At 42.9% G+C, this 16,618-nt stretch overlaps 1 protein-coding gene across 1 annotated transcript in view; it reads right to left on the reverse strand.

The window, feature by feature from the left end:
- The window catches only part of LOC119654514 (zwei Ig domain protein zig-8-like), a 570,111-nt gene that overhangs the window by 28,052 nt on the left and 525,441 nt on the right, over positions 1–16,618 (reverse strand). The window contains exons 8-9 of the mRNA XM_038059957.1: positions 1,007–1,123; positions 826–919 (exon numbers count right to left, since the gene is read on the reverse strand). Of these exons, the coding sequence (XP_037915885.1) occupies positions 826–919; positions 1,007–1,123 (211 nt within the window). The remainder of the gene's footprint in view (positions 1–825; positions 920–1,006; positions 1,124–16,618) is intronic.

Below are 16,618 nucleotides of genomic sequence, written 5' to 3' on the forward strand. Positions count from 1 at the left end.
TGCCTTACTCAATACACGCAAAATGAGAGGGAGTTAAGTCTTTGATACTTTTGTTTCCAAAGAAACAATATCAGTCAGAGAATGAATGAGAACCAGTTGCAGCAAGTAAAATTGCTCAATATCCAGTTGAAAAATATGCAACTTTGAAAATACCTGCATGCCCAAAGCGATGTAATAAAAGATTTCTGATATGAAAATCCTCCATATGTGTGCTAACGTTAAAAGCTTCACTTCTGCATATAACTCCATTAATCTAAGTTTGCTACAGCATTTATCGAATTTCAAATTAAATTACTAGCTTACATTCTGGCTACGCTTTCCAAAGGAATTTTGGTTTTGCTTTCATGTTATAATTGCTACGGGCACTGCATGTTGGCTGGCATTTGAGTAACATACCGCTTTCCATTATTTACTCTTCCAGTAGTTATGAGCCGGCGTAACTTTCCCTAACTTTACTGGTCGAGAATGTACCATCATATCTAACTGAACCTTTCTGTTTGGAAATACAATTCCTGTACAAGGGCAAACCATTGTCAGTTTTAGACAAAGTGCATTAAGAGATAACAGAATTTGATCCATTTAAAAAATCTGGCAGGAACAATAGAAGTTTTTTGGTCCCTTTTCTTTATAAAATATTCTAGAGCCATTAAAGCTTGGGATACAGTTACGGGCGAAATAATACCTTAGTTGTTACCCGTATGCGTGCATGCAAAAATATTTTCGTCCGCTCCATTTTCCCTGGACAAATGCTTTGAAATAACTCCCAAATCACCCAATCTGGCAGTACCTGATGATGAAATAGTAATTACACAGACCAAGACTTACCGACAACTGAAAGCACCATTGAATAACCTACGGGTGGGGTGGTCGAAACCTGACATTCATAAATTCCCGAGTCCCTTTGCTGTGGATACCGGACCTGTCGATTGAAAACACACAAACATACGTACATAAATAAAATCCATTAAGGACTCTTGGCTACAGCCGAGAGGCAAAATAATTTCACCTGCAATGACCAGTCGTCAGTCTGTTTGTTGTGCACGCTCTGAAATCTTTGATCAGACGTATATGTTGTCTCTCCTACTGTAAGCAAATGGAGGTCTCTGTGTCGTATCCATGTAACCTGTGAAATTGAAGAAAATTGAAAATGTTATTTTGGACGTTACAAGTGGTTTCTGCGTATCAGGATCGTTATTGAAGATGTTATTGCTTTTCTAGGAATTTGGCAAAGAGGAGATTTGAACGTGTGTTGTCTGTCTCTTCGGTAAAGGCCGACATTAATTCTCCTAGCCCATCCTTGCACTCCGAACAGAAAATATAACGGAAGAAGGGGGTTGAAAGTGAATGAAATTCTTCGCATTTGTCAATTCAGAACTCGTTTGATATACGGAATCAATTGAATGTCACTTATGAATCAGACTCTGTACAGAAACAATACCTAGATGCATTTCTAGTGTTCGACAGTAAGGATATTGGGCAGCGATACAGCGATTGCAGATCTATTTTTTTAAGGTTTTGTGTAAACACAAAACCTTATTAAAATCGGTTTACTGTCTGTCTGTCTGTCCGTCACACGCATTTTGCTCGGAGACGGTTATAGCGATTGACACCACATTTGGTGGAAAAGTGGGAACTGTGAACGCTCACGCATATAGTGAGTTACATCCTTTTACGATGAATTTAAGGGGGGACCCCATACATGCGAAAGGAGGGTGTAAATTTCTTTTTCATCAAATATAGTCATGCGGGGTATCAAATTAAAGGTCTCGGTTAGTACTTTTCGAAGCCGGTCTTAGTTTTGACTTTTGTTGAAAAGGTGGGAGTGCGGGGGGTTGAAAATGGTCATTTCTTTAACGAACCCATTCTCAGGATACCAAACGGAAAAATCTGGAAAAAATCAGGAGGCTGCCAATATATAGTGCCTAGGCTCCGAAATACCCTCCATATCGATACCTGTTCAAATAAAGTTAATAATGGTATATTACTATAATTTTTAGTAATTAACAGGAAAGTCCCCCTTAAGTTCACCCTAGAATCTCAAACGCAACAACATAGGCTACAGTATAGAGCATGATCCTGCCAAATTTGGTGAAAATGGCACTATTACTAACAAAGTTATACTAGGTGAAATCTGTCGCTCCTCTGCAAATTCAAGACTATGAATGTCAATATCACTTGAAAGTGGCTATTTTCACATAATATATGCATATTTTACGTGCTGCATGCTAATGGGACAAATGCACACCCAAATCTCTTTATAAAAGAAATACAAAAAACCTTTCATACCTGAAGCGTCTAGCTTCCGGTTTCCCGACTTGTTTAATATAGGGAAAAATAATAAGGAATAAGAAAATGAAGACCTCAAACTGACGTCTTAGTGAGGGACCAACATGCAAAACTGGACATGGATATCTTGTAGAAAGTATTTGGTTAAACCGACGATATGAAATTTTCTGCGATTTTCTGATAAAGTAAGTGATTGGAAGTCTTCTATGCGTCTGTGCTTTCACTAAGTTCCGGAACAATCGGAAGCAAGGACGAAAATTGAGTTAAAAAGAAAACCGGCTAGAACACACTGCCTCATGCCAGGCCTATTCAGTGTAGGACCTTACACACCGTTCCTTAGCTATCCTGCCGCTTTTCTACTAGCCATCTCCCTGTTTTGTCTGTAACGTTCCACTGTGATCCACTTACTACCAGGTGATACCCTTCCGCTAACAGGCAATGGCGCTTCCACTATCTGTAAAACAGTTAGATGTAACACGCATCATCCACCATATCCTTGCAGTAAATGCAGTCTGGCAACTGTGATTTTCTGATTATGAGCCCGTAAGACTGAAAATACCCGCGTTCGCTTGGCAGCTAGGTTAGGTAATAGTCAACCTCACCGTCTCTTCGATTCAACCGTATATCGCTCGACCCACTTTTACAGGATCACTGCCATACGCTAAGAATGCAGGCCTTTCCTTCAAGTAAAGAGGGTTAGTTCAATTTTCTCTAAACCTAAGGAGAATCCATTCAGACTCAGTTATCTATTTGCTGGCTTACCATCAACATTCTCATTGTGCGTTACGCTTGTTCCATTGTGCGTGCAGCGACAAATGCCGTAACATTTCCGTATTTACATATATCAGAATATGAGGCCTTCTAAAGGTCCAGTGAAATGACTGACTCTTATTCCTACGCTGTCCTGCTCAGATCTCAATATCCACAAAAGGTAGCCTACAATTTGGAAACAATATGCCAGCTCCTTGAGTATTTGGTACCACCTTACAGAATTGAAATTATTTCTCATATCTAGCGTCCCAACGAGCACCTATCATCGACAATGGCGACCGTGTACCTCAGCCAGTATCACTGCTTTCATCTTCTCCTCAATCACATCAATTTTGGATCACCCATTGTTTTAGTGTGAAGGCTCCCGCAGCACGTATTGCTGTAATCAATCTTGGCTGGATGAACTTCTCGAGTGTCAAACATACCGAGAGGATGATACGCTGACAGTGCCCTGGGGGTTGCTTTTGCTTATAAGCACAACCCCCTCAACTTCCAAGCGTGGGGAAAAACATCTGCGTTTAGTAGTAAGTCCGACTTATCCTTAAATACCAATTTTAAAATTTCGCTGAGAATGCCATCCGAAAGCTTGTGCTTTTTTTCTCCTCATGAACAATAACGCCTCTTACAGTGTGAAAAGTGGACATTTCTCATCCTCTCATCGGCAATGTCACAGATACAGTCAGCAAAAAGTACCTGTGCGATTTCTTCAATCTTCACTACGTACGTGGAATGGGATAATCAATAAGGCCAGAGTTTTTGGCAACAAATTAATAACAAAAATCCTCTTAAGAGTAGCGTGATTTTTGCCTATTGGTTTCGTGGTAGAGTTCTTTCTTCGCTCATTTGTATTCTACTGATGTAAGGGCTATCTTAAACCTTGAATAGCACAAAGTTCAATCCCCCGCAGTATGAGGCAGTTCTCTCATAAAATTGCAATTTCAGCCGTCATCGAGTACAGAGGGAGTCCTCGTGCCGATAACAATTCAGTCGCAGTTCTTCTATCCTCGTCTGGGTCTTCTGGGTCATTTACCTCTCTTCAAAGAGCTCCAGCAAATTTGCTAACGCCAATTTTCCCGATGCTCAAGCTGATAGGTATTTGCCGGAAGTCACAACATTGGAAGTAACCATTCGTCGCCTCGAAGGACATGTGCTAGTCATTACTGGCCATCTTCCAGCACCCTTAATCGTCTCAGCGGTGACACTAATGATTCCTTAGCAAAGGACGAGTGCCCTCGCAATCAGGGCGTCTGAATTTTGGAGTGCTACCGATAATAACTCTATCTATCTCCAAAATTTTTCTGCATCGAAAATGGAACGGTCATACCCCATCCGATAATTCAGGCGTTAAAGTTCTCTCCAACTAAAACGTTCTGTATTTACAACCCCGGTCTCCAAGGCAACGAGCCTATTCCACAGAATACAGCATTTTTGCAACGCGCAAGTCTTCGGTTTGTTTCCGGGCTTACTATGCTTGCGACACCGGCTATGAGTCCGTATGCATAGATTCGAACTGTTCTTTGTGTTGTCTCGCAGGTGTTCCACCCGATCTTAGTTTTCCCGGGGCTTGCAGCCTTCTCAGGCAAACTGGCAATGGTCAATTTTTGTCCTCTAAAGTTGAGACATGAAACTCCGACCGTGAGGTTGTCCACATTTTCCTTGGTTGCTAGACATTCCAGATTCCTTTTGGGTTCCAGGCTAGAAACCACTGCCTTTGTCTCCAGGATACACTATTCGGTCTCGAAAAACGTATTCTTCTAAACAGTGGTTCGACCCATGTTCGACAAATATACCGCCGATTTAGGCCCGGTAGATAGATTTGATGTCTACCAGAGCATTTTCTGGTTTGGCGTTGTTGCAGATTTCTCGAAGAACTTCCGCTGCGCTTGCAATTTGCTTTTTTCTTAGCCCCACTCTCCCCTTCTCCCGGGGCTCCTCCAGGAGTTCTACCATCTCCATTATCCTATTTTTGACATCCTTAGAGATTTTTAGCTCGACGCAGCCTTCATTTCCGCAAGACCGTTCCTCATGTTTAGCATTTCTTTCTTTGGTTGTTGATGAAAATGACGGAATTACCACTGCACTGATGGTTTGGTTCTAAAAGGTGGCGAGGAGGCAGAGGGAGCAGCAAACCTGTCTTCAGAGTCAATACCAAAATGGTTATAGGAAAACCTCCATGGGGTATCAACAACTTCATTCAACGAGATTTCTGGTTATAGGTTGGGGCAATTTTTATCCTTCGTAAATGCTATGGACTGACTCTGAAAATTTGTGGTCACAGTCTTAGGAGCGCTCATTGGGCTCTTAGAGCGCAACTAAATCCTACCTTCCAATACACACGGAATAAAAACCAATGCTCGGTAGCGGATAATAGACGTACCGCTGAAATTCGGATACGAAGGACATTGAAACAAACTCATTTCAACCATAACTAAATTGGATCGTGGATTTTTTGGATGCCTTCGGGAGAAACTTGTACACGGTGGCCAAGTTTTATCAATGAATAAAACAATCGCCAGCCAGAGGCGCTGATGCGTAGTTCATGTGTAACACACCTACCGTCTACTCTTCAGCCGATTATGGCGACGATTGATAACCAGCCACTACACACTGCAGCCAAGGAAGTTGATAAGATCTATGCCGCACGTCATTCGACACCAAGCATCGCAGAAGCAAAGTCATATATACAAAAATCCTCGTCTTCAGGGGCAGAAACCGTTAGTCGTGTAAAGCCGAATTGCAGAGTTGCGATTAGAGATACACGCAGTTAAACAGCAGATTCATTCCATAAATTAATTCATACGTACACAGTGCAACTCCAAAAATATAAGACCTTAGGGTACATGCTGATATCACTTGAGGTTTAATTCCAAAGCCATCAAATGCACGAAACCTACATGGTTTACGTATTGAAATGCGGAGAATTTTCTATCCCCTCCACGAAGCCTGTCGGACCGAAATATGAAAATACAGTTGCCTCTAGGCACCTGTGCCGACATAAGCATTTACCGGACCTCTAAAAACTAAGGACATTATAAAAGCAGGCATCCCAGACCAGTACGAATCACGCGACCAAAATGTGCAAGCTGTAGCGTCAATATCTCAGTAACCGATCCAGCAAGGCACGCTGCAAAATCAATTCACTAACCGTGATGTGCTACCCTGAGTTTGCTAAACAATGCTCCTGCTTCAATGGCTAGCGCCAACATCAATCGACTCGAATTTTCTTTTGCGGCCTGAAAGCAACACCAGAAGCGGAGAGACATCCCGAAAACCAGTGAAACTCATTTTCAATAACCGGCCGTGGAATATCAAAGGAAATCCGGTAAACTGGTTAGATTTGTTGGTTGTTATCAGGAAGGGCTTCAGTAATTTCGTGCACAATCAGCGGTGGAGTCGTAAAGCCTTGGGAGGCAGACAGAGGCTGGAATCTGAAAGGTGCGTCTTAAACATTGGGGATATGCGTGTTAGATAGTCCGCTACCTTAGGAAAAAATTCGAGCTCATCCAAACAGTCCTTTAATCCGACCTAGCTGAAGACATGTTGAGATATACTGCTCACCTCCCGCACACCCAACAGACGTCTCTATAAATCTGGGCTCTGCTACATTAACTTGATCAGCTAAAGAATCTTTCGGCCAAGACCCCCTCCTGCCTCGATATGACGGGTCTAAACTTACGATTCAACAATTCTTACATCCTTTCCTTCGGTAAGTAATTATCTAACCGACTGCGTTAGGTATTGTTTTAGCCCCAGAATATTCCAGTCATATCCTGAATCCTTAAACTGCTGGCAAAAATCTTGTTGAAAGGAAGTCTATTTGATTTTCCCGACAGCTCAGACTCTGGTTTTCTGCCCTCCTTTGGGAGAGGATGTTTGCATAACAGCCCGAAATCGTCCCTGTAGGCTTGATCTGGTCAACATTTCCACATCGAGGAGCCGGTTGATGACCAGACACTATCAGGCAATAGCTCAATTGTTCGTCAAAGTTCTGAAAATTTCGTCGGCCTTTATGATGGTAACTTACACGTGCTGTATGAGTTGAAACATCCTGATATTTGATGCCTGAAGCATTTGGATCACGTTAGGGTGCGTAGATTGGAATAAGAAGGATCTACTTCAAACTCAATCTTCAACCTTTCACTACAGTTCTTTGACAGATACCTTGGCCTGCTGACAGAAGTTCAAATTATCAAATTTGGTTGTGTGAATCCTTTGCAAACTACCACTTTGCCGTTCCATTTATATTCAGTTTGTTGAGTAGATGTCATCATGCCAAAAACTGATTTTGATCCCACCAATGAGGAGCGGTCAGCCCATTCAGGAACTACGTGGCACGAGTGATGGTACCTGGTCTTGGTTCACCAACTAGTGCTGCTATCGCCACTTGACCGCCATGACTTCGCAATTCTCCTCTACTGTCATGCGCCAAGTGCTCTTGGGGCGAATCATTCGTCGGTCATCTTGGAAGAGTAGATTTCACTACAAGGTATAGCCCGCAATGCAACTGTCTGCTGCTCTATCTGCTGTCACTTCCGTCTTCCGACCATAATACCTGCCAAGCCTGCGTGCCGACCAAGTTCTACGTTTCAGATTGTGTCAGGTCGATAGGTGCTGACGGAAGCTAGGAGCTTTTGGGAAACAGTGGAGTTCCCTTTCCATGTGTTACACAGAAAGGACACTGGCACAAAATATTCTCAATTTGATCTCGATGTTGAGATAACTGTGTTTCGATTTTTAGACAGAATAGTGAAAGCGGATCAAGTACGCTCAAAGCGTCGGGCAACATCCAGTTTGGTACCATAATCGGCAGAAACCACGCTTCCTCGATGTACAAATTGATGGCTTTCGATGATCTGCCCATTGTTGCATATAGGGAGAGTGCGACGACTCGTCAGACTGAGAACCTTGGTTTCGTTCGTGTTTATCTCCAATTCTACTTGCCTCTTTCCACAAATCCAGAGCCATTTAGCTAAGGTCCATGGTCCGGGGAAGCGGTGAGAAAAAGTCGTCAACGTAGTGGAGGTGTTTGTGGAAATATTATATGTTATCGTTCTTTGAATTCCTTTACGTTCTCCGGACAAGACTGAATGAAGAGCGTCACTGATGACAAGAGGAAATAATATTGATGACAATCCTTTCAGATTTTACCCCGACGCAGCAAGTGACATTTTGTGCCATCATACGTCGCTTTGATAGTAGCTGTTAGCTTCTCTGGAATGCCAGTCCTGCGTAGAGCACTCCCTATTCACGCTATCGAAAGCTTTCTCCCGCTGGTGCGTAGCATTGCACATTTGTGATGCTCCTCAACCTCGATCAGAATATTGCAGAAGTCTGTTAGGAACTGGGTCTGAAGTGAAGCCGTCAGAACCAACCCGACACCAAATTGGCGTTTGCTACCATTTGACTTCCCAAAGTACAAAAGCAGGAGGAGAGTCCCACCATCTTACTTCGCTTAGGCCCAGAATATCTAGCACATATCGCTGAAATTTCCGCTCAAGTTGGAGAAAGCGAGCATTCTGCGGACCTTCGCTACCGTTGTCGAGGAGTGTGCCCACATTCAGGAAACCAATGATAATCTGTTTCTGATAGTCAAAGGTAGTAGCCGTGAAGCCAGCCCCTATCCGGGCCGTAGTTGACATTTTAGTTACGATAAAGTTTCAATTGGCAGGTTGCGGAGCCACAAGTATCTATCCCTTTTAATCGCCTCCTGCGATAAGTAAGGAAGGATTTGAAGGTATTCTTGAGCCCCAACTCACATTGCCATAGTAAATCGCTCCGATTCCGAAGTTGGATAGATAGTTTAGCTACGAATATCTTTTGTAAGTAGTTCTAAATTTTAATGTATCGCTATGATAACTAAATGCCTCAAAATCGATAATTATTCAGTTTGGAAAGAAGATAACTTGATTTTAAAGCACAAAGATGCTTCTCCCATATACCAAAGCCCCTAAATATACAGACAATTGGTTTGTTAGCTGTAAATTGCTTGATAATAAAGCAGAAAGCTCACACAGGAATCTATACAAAAAGCCAATTTCCCTTATCATCTTGGAAGATAAGCAAAAGTTTATCTCAAGCGCTAATAAAATGGATAAAGACTCCCAAGTGCACAAATTGGACTTAATTGCAAGAGAGCGCACTCTCCTTTTCTGATACTGGCGCAGAGACAGAACATGAACAACGACATCCCCTACCACTTCGTCGCCCAACAAAAGCTGTACATTTCGTTGTTGAAAATTAAAATTAGATTAAATTACGCCAGCGAGTGAGATGTGTACCAAAGTGACAAAACACGGTCACCAGTGCTCTCCCTTGTTCAGATATTGCAGATATTCTACTTCTCTTTGAAACTTTCATCCGTTCGCAGAACTCCTAAGTCTGAGTACATTGTTCGGCCATCTCCTCGAAAAGTCTCGAGTCGATGACACAGAATTACAAAAAGCGCAAAAAAGTAAGGCCGGGGGGATAAGAAGGGAAGAGGAGGAACACATCCCCAATGCGAAAACTTTCATTTTCTTGCAATTTTAAGGATCAAAACTTTATCATTTGGCCTTTTATCCAACATGGAATGTAAGAGTGTGCGAATGGAATCCGGCATTGCTCCAGAATCTGCTAGGATGTGCGAATACCATAACCTTTGTATGTTTATCTCTGTAGCGTATTTATGTGCGCCTTTCAAGCAATTTGTTTAGTCATTAGCATTAACATTAGGCAGCCCGTAACCAAATTGGGTAAAAATTAAATTTCTCAAGTTTTACAAAAGCAAATCAACCAAACACCGTTGCCTTCACTTAAGATTCTTGTAACTCGACGTCCTTATGCATTTTTCCATGGCAGAATTTCGGTCGCTACGGTGGCCTCCATTCCAGAAGTTATGGAATTGAATAGAAAGTATCTCCGAAAATAAAAATAATGTTTAAAGATTTAGATTTACATAATACAGTTTCCCTATACACTCTAGGCTACGGCTGTTGTCCCTCCTCCTCCCTCTCGCCTGCACCAACTTTTCAAGTTATACAGCATTTAATTAAATGCGTCTTGTAGCTTCATGCTGCTCCCTCAATTCTATTCAGTGACTTGCTACTTCCTTTCTAATTTAAATTGTAGATTTTTGGGAAAAGTGTAAATTGGTCAGGGTGGGTGAGGACGAAAAATGAATGAGCGAGTAAGAATCCGGAAAAAAGTAGCAAGGTAGCAGGGCGTACAAAGGAACGATGCGTGGATAAAGCCTCAAGAGACTGCCGTGAAGGAAATTTCTTTGGGCATTTGCCGGAAAAAGATGCCTCCAGAATTTATTCTATTTTTTGGGCAATTAAGGAATGAAATTTGAGTCTAATTAGGGATATCAAAATTGCTCTCCGGCTTCATGATATCCCAAACATCCAGATTAATGAGCTTTTTTCCACTGAGAAATTTCACTCAACAGGTGTCGAAATTGATGAACTGTGAGTTCCGAAATGTTCCTTAGATAACTGCTGCGCTATTTCATTCTTTATCAAGTTTAGTCTGCTCACATAAATAATGGTATTTCATATCCACTTCGTTATACACCTTTCCTTTCGTCCATACATATATATACACTTACATTTTCCTTATCAATAATCTTCCCGATGAAGACTCTTCTCCAAAACTCAAGTATGTATGGTCCAAAGATAGTACTTCTCATAAGCCATTACATATATGGAATCGGCACTAAATCCAGCAGTAAATCCTAATCAATCGATAACTATCTGAGTATTTTCCCTGGTGAGGTACAACCGTACAAACATTGTATCTATCGAAGACGCAGATAAAGCAGACACGATGTGTTGAACATGGAATAAGGAGTAGCCTTTAAAAATAGATGCCCTCAGAGATATTTGCTGTAATTTGCGCTGGATATGGTATGTCCACAGATGATTGATTTTGATCCTGGCAATGGCAAGTTTCTTCTTATATAAAGGTCTGTTGGGGCTGAATTTTTAATTGTAGGAACTAAAAGTTGACAAGATAAAAGAAAGCGTGTGTTCTTTATTTATGGGAATGGAAACTACACGGTCGTAGAATTCTCAAGTAGAGTCATTTGTTAAACTTTAGGATATGTCGGTGTTTTCGATTGTCGCAAACATTCTATTCTACGTTGTAGTGCCCATGCTAGCAGAGCATTGTATTTGATGAAAGACTACTTCCATTTAAAAATACATTTGGTCTGTCATTTCTGGTGGTGCCTGGATTCTGTTTGAAGCTTTTAGGAAGTTGTACTACTACTTAAGATTTTGAAATGTTTGGCTGGGAACGAATTTATATCTCCATACTCACTTTATATCTTTCTGTAAAAGCCAAGCTTGAATCTCGATGATGATTTTCCAGATCGTCGAATAGGGCAAGAATGGATTGAGGATATCCTACCCTGCTTTGATGAATGAGCCTTACTAATGTCGATTTTGTTAAAGAAATAAAAATGTAAAAATTCATTAAAATCTCGGACCCCACAGAGCTCATTATCACCAATTCAGAGCTATCCATAGGCGTGTGGCGCAGCGGGATTAGCGACATTCGACGCTCAGCCTTCGGGCGGCTCTCGTGTTCGGGCACTCCTCGAAAAATTCAGCCAGATTACTACCGAAGGTGGTCTCTCTATACCAGTGAAGTACAATGTGCAGCGCCATATTAACACTCCTGGTTCCCCTATCTTCCCTACCACCCCAGAAGCTGGCTATTGCACGGAAAGAGTTTGAACAACTTATGCAACAGGGTGTCTGCAGACCTTCGGACCGCTGTTGATCTTCTCCACTCCATATGGTCCCTAAGACAAATGGCGAAAGGCGCCCCTGTGGGGATTATAGAAGGCTAAATGCACTGACTGTTCCTGACCGAAATCTCATTCCACTCATCCACCACTTTGCGCATCATCTCGCAAACTGCTGCATCTTTTCGACCTTGGATTTCACCAAGGCCTATCACCAAATCCCTGCAGCTCCAGAAGTCATTCCAAAGACGGCAATATGTACACCCTTTGGACTCTTCGAGTTCATACGGATGACTTTCGGGTGGTGCAATGAGGCGCAAACCTTTCAAAGATTCATTCACCCGGTCCTGCGAAACCTTGACTTCTGTTTCGTGTATTTGGATAATGTTTTGTCGCTTCTTCATCAGAGTCTGAGCACTTCTGAGGTCGGTTTAATCCTAAACGTTGATAAATGCAAGTTTTTCCAAACACAGGTGGGATTCATCGGCCACTTCATTTCCCCTGACGGAACACAGCCCGACCCAGACAAGGTGCAAGCAATCACAAGCTTCCCACGTCCGAAAACCGTGAAGGAGTTTTTTGCCAAAGCCGCTCAACACCAGTCTGTTTTGAACGCGTACTTGTCTGGCCCCAAAACGAAGGACACACGAGAGACTGTGTGGTCTGAAGAGGCTTTCCGCGCGTTTCATAAATCCCGGCAACAACTGGCTGATGCTACACTCTTGGCATTTCCCCTGCAAGATGCACCCCTAGCCGTTTTTGTTGATGCCTCTGACATCGGAGTAGGTGCTGTTCTTCACCAAAAGGTGAATCAAGTCTGACAGCCGTTGAGCTTTTTCTCTTGACAGTTAAAAACCGCTCAACGGAACTACAGCACCTACGATCGAGAACTGCTCGCCGCGTATTAAGTACTTCCGCTTCTCCCTGGAAGGCAGGCCGTTCACACTGTTCACGGACCATAAGCCTATAACGTATCTGAGTGAAATTATGCGGTGTTTCCAATGATTAATTATCTCAAATTATAAAAACTTATTGTTTCTTTTTCGTTGGTGTGAATATTTATTCTTGCAAATACCGATATTTCGGGAACCACTTGTTCCCTTCATCAGTGCTAACTTGGACAGGAGGATAACACAGTACCTCAGAGCCTCAAATCCAACTCCAAATAAAAATTTAAGGAGTTGGCCATCTTCGGCTCGAACCTTTCTCTCTGCTGCGAATATTATTGGGAAAAGGGACCCAGGCAATGCATTCCGGCCACCTTTCCCAAGGAAGTGTTCCACGCGGTTCGCTACTTATCGCATCCTAGCATCAGGACGACGCAAGTAGGTGTTAATTCGGGAGGAATTAACTGCCGCAAGTTTCAATGGTTGAGGAAATAGCCGATGGTGCCGGGGTACGGGAAGAACCGAAACCTCCGCACCAGTATCTATGAGGTAATTGCGTCTGCTGAGGGGGTCATAAATTGTAGGCGACGTGGTGCTGCGTTCTGGGTGTTTTTTGTGGTAGTCGCAAATTTACACGGGAGCGTACATCTGGTAGCTTTATCGCCGAATCTACGATGGTACCAAGAAGTATTCTCACTATGAGTCGTTGCACCCAGCTCGGGCGGAAGACTGACCACGTCTGCTCTGTTTGATGGTCGCGAAAGAAGCGATTCGATATTTTTACCGGCTGTGGACCAACGGAATTTTCACCGTTGGTTCTCCGCCCTTGTGGCGAGTTCGAATCTGCTACGGAGAGCGCCGGCGGCGTCATCTATTTGTTCGCATTAACAACAAATTTATTTCAAATGTGGAAGACCAGGAACAAAAGTTTTTGATTTTCTCTTTTTTGATTTCCTGATAAGGTTACCGTCGCGTTGAGGGTTTGATTTGCAATCTGTTGTTTTGCTGGAAATGAACCACTTGACCACTTGAAGCAGGCAGATTAGTTTCGGTTATTGTGTTGAGGTGTCGCGATTTCAAACCTGAGTTGATTGCTATACGAAGTAAATGATGGAATCGGTTATACAAATTTTTCGTTTAGAGGTCGCCTTGTAGTTTTTAAATGGTTCACTCGCAAAGGGGGGTATTCCCGTCTGCCCAATGCTCGCACTGGAACGAGGGAAAGGCCAGAGGCCAGTGGCTATAGGGAACTCTCGATAAAAATAGCGTAGAATAAATAATATTTTACATTGTTCAAATTGAAGCATTCGCTCAAAAGTGCGTTATTTCTCGAAACTTGCCGCGGGGTTGAGTGAGAAGATAAATTTATATAAAATTTTGAAATTCACGGTGCTGGGCCAAGTGCAACCCACTTGTCGACCATCTAGAACCAGTTAGTTCCACTCCATGGCGCAATCAGCAATGCAGTTGTCATGCTTCCTTACTGTCTCATTTATCCACTGCAACTTTCGCCTTCCGATCTCGCTGAGAAGCCTGCAGGACGACCAAGTTCTTGCTTTTAGGCCAGCGTACTCCGATGAAACGTGGGTCACGAAGGGTTGGAGATTTCAAGTGACAGTGTTGGTCGCTTTACATATGCCTTTCCCATAAAGCAACATAGATAGAAGACTAGAACAGAACAGTTTCAACTTTATCTCGGTGTTAAGATTACTGCATTTCTAGATTTTAGACAAGGAAGTGAAAGCGGATGTAGTGCTCTCAATGCGTCGGGAAACATTTGGTTCGGTACCACCGTCGGCAGAAACCACATTTCCTAAATATACAAATTGATTGACGCCTTCGACGCTCTGCCCATTAATGTAGATAGAGATAGAGAGTGCAATAATCCGTTAGACTAAGAACTTTGATTTAATTGATGTTTATCTTCAGCGCAACATGCCTCTCTCTCCAAATCCAGACCCATTTGTCCCAGGTCCATGACCCGATAACAGAGCAAGCAGATATGGTCTGTGTGGTCTAGGTGTTTAAGAAAAAATGACATAGTCCATTGCAATTCTCTACGTAATCCGGACCGGGCAGCGTGAAGAATGTCCCGGGTAGCAGAAATAAACAATATCTGTGATAAGATGCAACTCCATTTTCGGACTCCATTTTCGATCTCAAGTTCCACTGAGATTTTGCCTCGATGGAGCATGTGGCATCTTACGCATCAGGGAGGCGATAGCTATTAGTTTGTCCAAAATGCCTCTCCTGCATGGAACACACCAGATACACTCATTTGCCATCCCATCGAACGCTTTCTACAATTCTATAAAGAGCAGATGAAGCACAGTGTTGATGTGGTCAATGCAGGAGGATTCGAAGCACAAAACATCCTGCTTGATACGTTCCAGGATTACTATAGCTGATATCTTTGCGACGGCGGGGAACACGAAGATTATCACATTAACATTTGGTGCACTTCTTTAGAACCTTAAAAATATACTCTTCTTCCACCCTCTGGGATGGGGCTCGTATTTTCAAGATTTCCTGACAAGTGGAAGCAACAAATTTGCAGTAACTGCAGGTGCACCACTATATAACTCTGCGGGGAGACCGTCCAGCCCAGTGGCTTTATACCGATTGAGTGCGTTGATAGCTGAGTTGATTTCTCTTCTTGGAAGACCAGTCCGTATCCACATATAACACTGACTAGCCATTTCACCCACAAGAGGAGGAACTTCACCGAATGGGACACGGTTAAAAACTGTGGTGAAATGTTCTTTCCATCTCTTCAGATGATCGTCATCCAGGTTACGCAAATGCGGGAAGCCGCGTAACGAAGTTCTCCGTTGGCGGATGGCATTAACCGGAGATATTTAAATCGCTTACTTCTGGCCAAGTCACTGGCTTTGACAGTAATACCGCCTGTTTAATCGGGTCAACAGATCTGCCTCATCTGCCTCATTCAGATTCAATCTGAGTCCGTGTTGCATGAGGCATCATTCCATTTTTGGGAAAGTTGCTCGAGATCATCTTTGCTATGAGACGCTAGGAAGCAGAGTATAGGGCGCTAAAAGCTGGATGCCCCGTGTGACAGTGTTCATAACAAAAACAAAGTGAAGCGGTGAGAGGGCGCTTCTTTGATAAACACCGACAGGGACACGAAGCGGTTTTGATACACTAGCCACACTTCAAAGTTTACTTTTCGGATCGGTGTAGGCCTATTTAACCCAGCTTACCAGGTCTTCTCGCACGAAACCATTTATTTCGTTCCATTTATGGATCTGCTTCTACAATTTTACAGCCAAATCTTATGGCTTCACTTCGGAAAGTGGCCGATAACCTGCGGAGCATCCGAGGAGATTTTGATGGCGATCCAATATTTATCGATATTACCAGGCAGATACTCAGTGCATATCTGGGAGACAATCCTTAGCAAGGGGTTGCCAGGGCCTACCTTGGGATTCAGGTTACGCATGATGATAACAATGTTACCATAAAGGCATCCACCTCCGACGAACCTCACTGAAACACGACCTTGTTAGAGCTGGGCGCACATCGCAACGCGGCGACGCAGCACAATGAATGGTGAATTACTTCACGTGTCAACCCTGCCTGGATAAAGTCAGACTCTACCAATGACGTATATTGGAGAGTTATTTGTCTTGTCGTCCTTGTGATTTCCATTGCTGGGCAGCAATTGAAAGCAAAGAATGTTGCCTCGAAGTTATGACTCTTTTCAGAAAGATGATGGACACCACCAGTCCTCGGTTTTAGCTATAAATTTTGAGTCTGAAGACGGTGATTCTTTCTTCCTTGAAAGTTATGGTTTTGAAATTCCCAGGTTAAGAGTTGATTTGAGATTTTTTCACATACTGCGCCCAATTGATGACTTAGAGATTTTAGAGGTTTAATGCTTTCTCTGCTTCCTTTTTTGGGAGTAGCGTATTGATAGATTCTGATG

The sequence above is a fragment of the Hermetia illucens genome, chromosome 1 (assembly GCF_905115235.1).
Source record: "Hermetia illucens chromosome 1, iHerIll2.2.curated.20191125, whole genome shotgun sequence".
Classification (NCBI taxonomy): domain Eukaryota; kingdom Metazoa; phylum Arthropoda; class Insecta; order Diptera; family Stratiomyidae; genus Hermetia; species Hermetia illucens.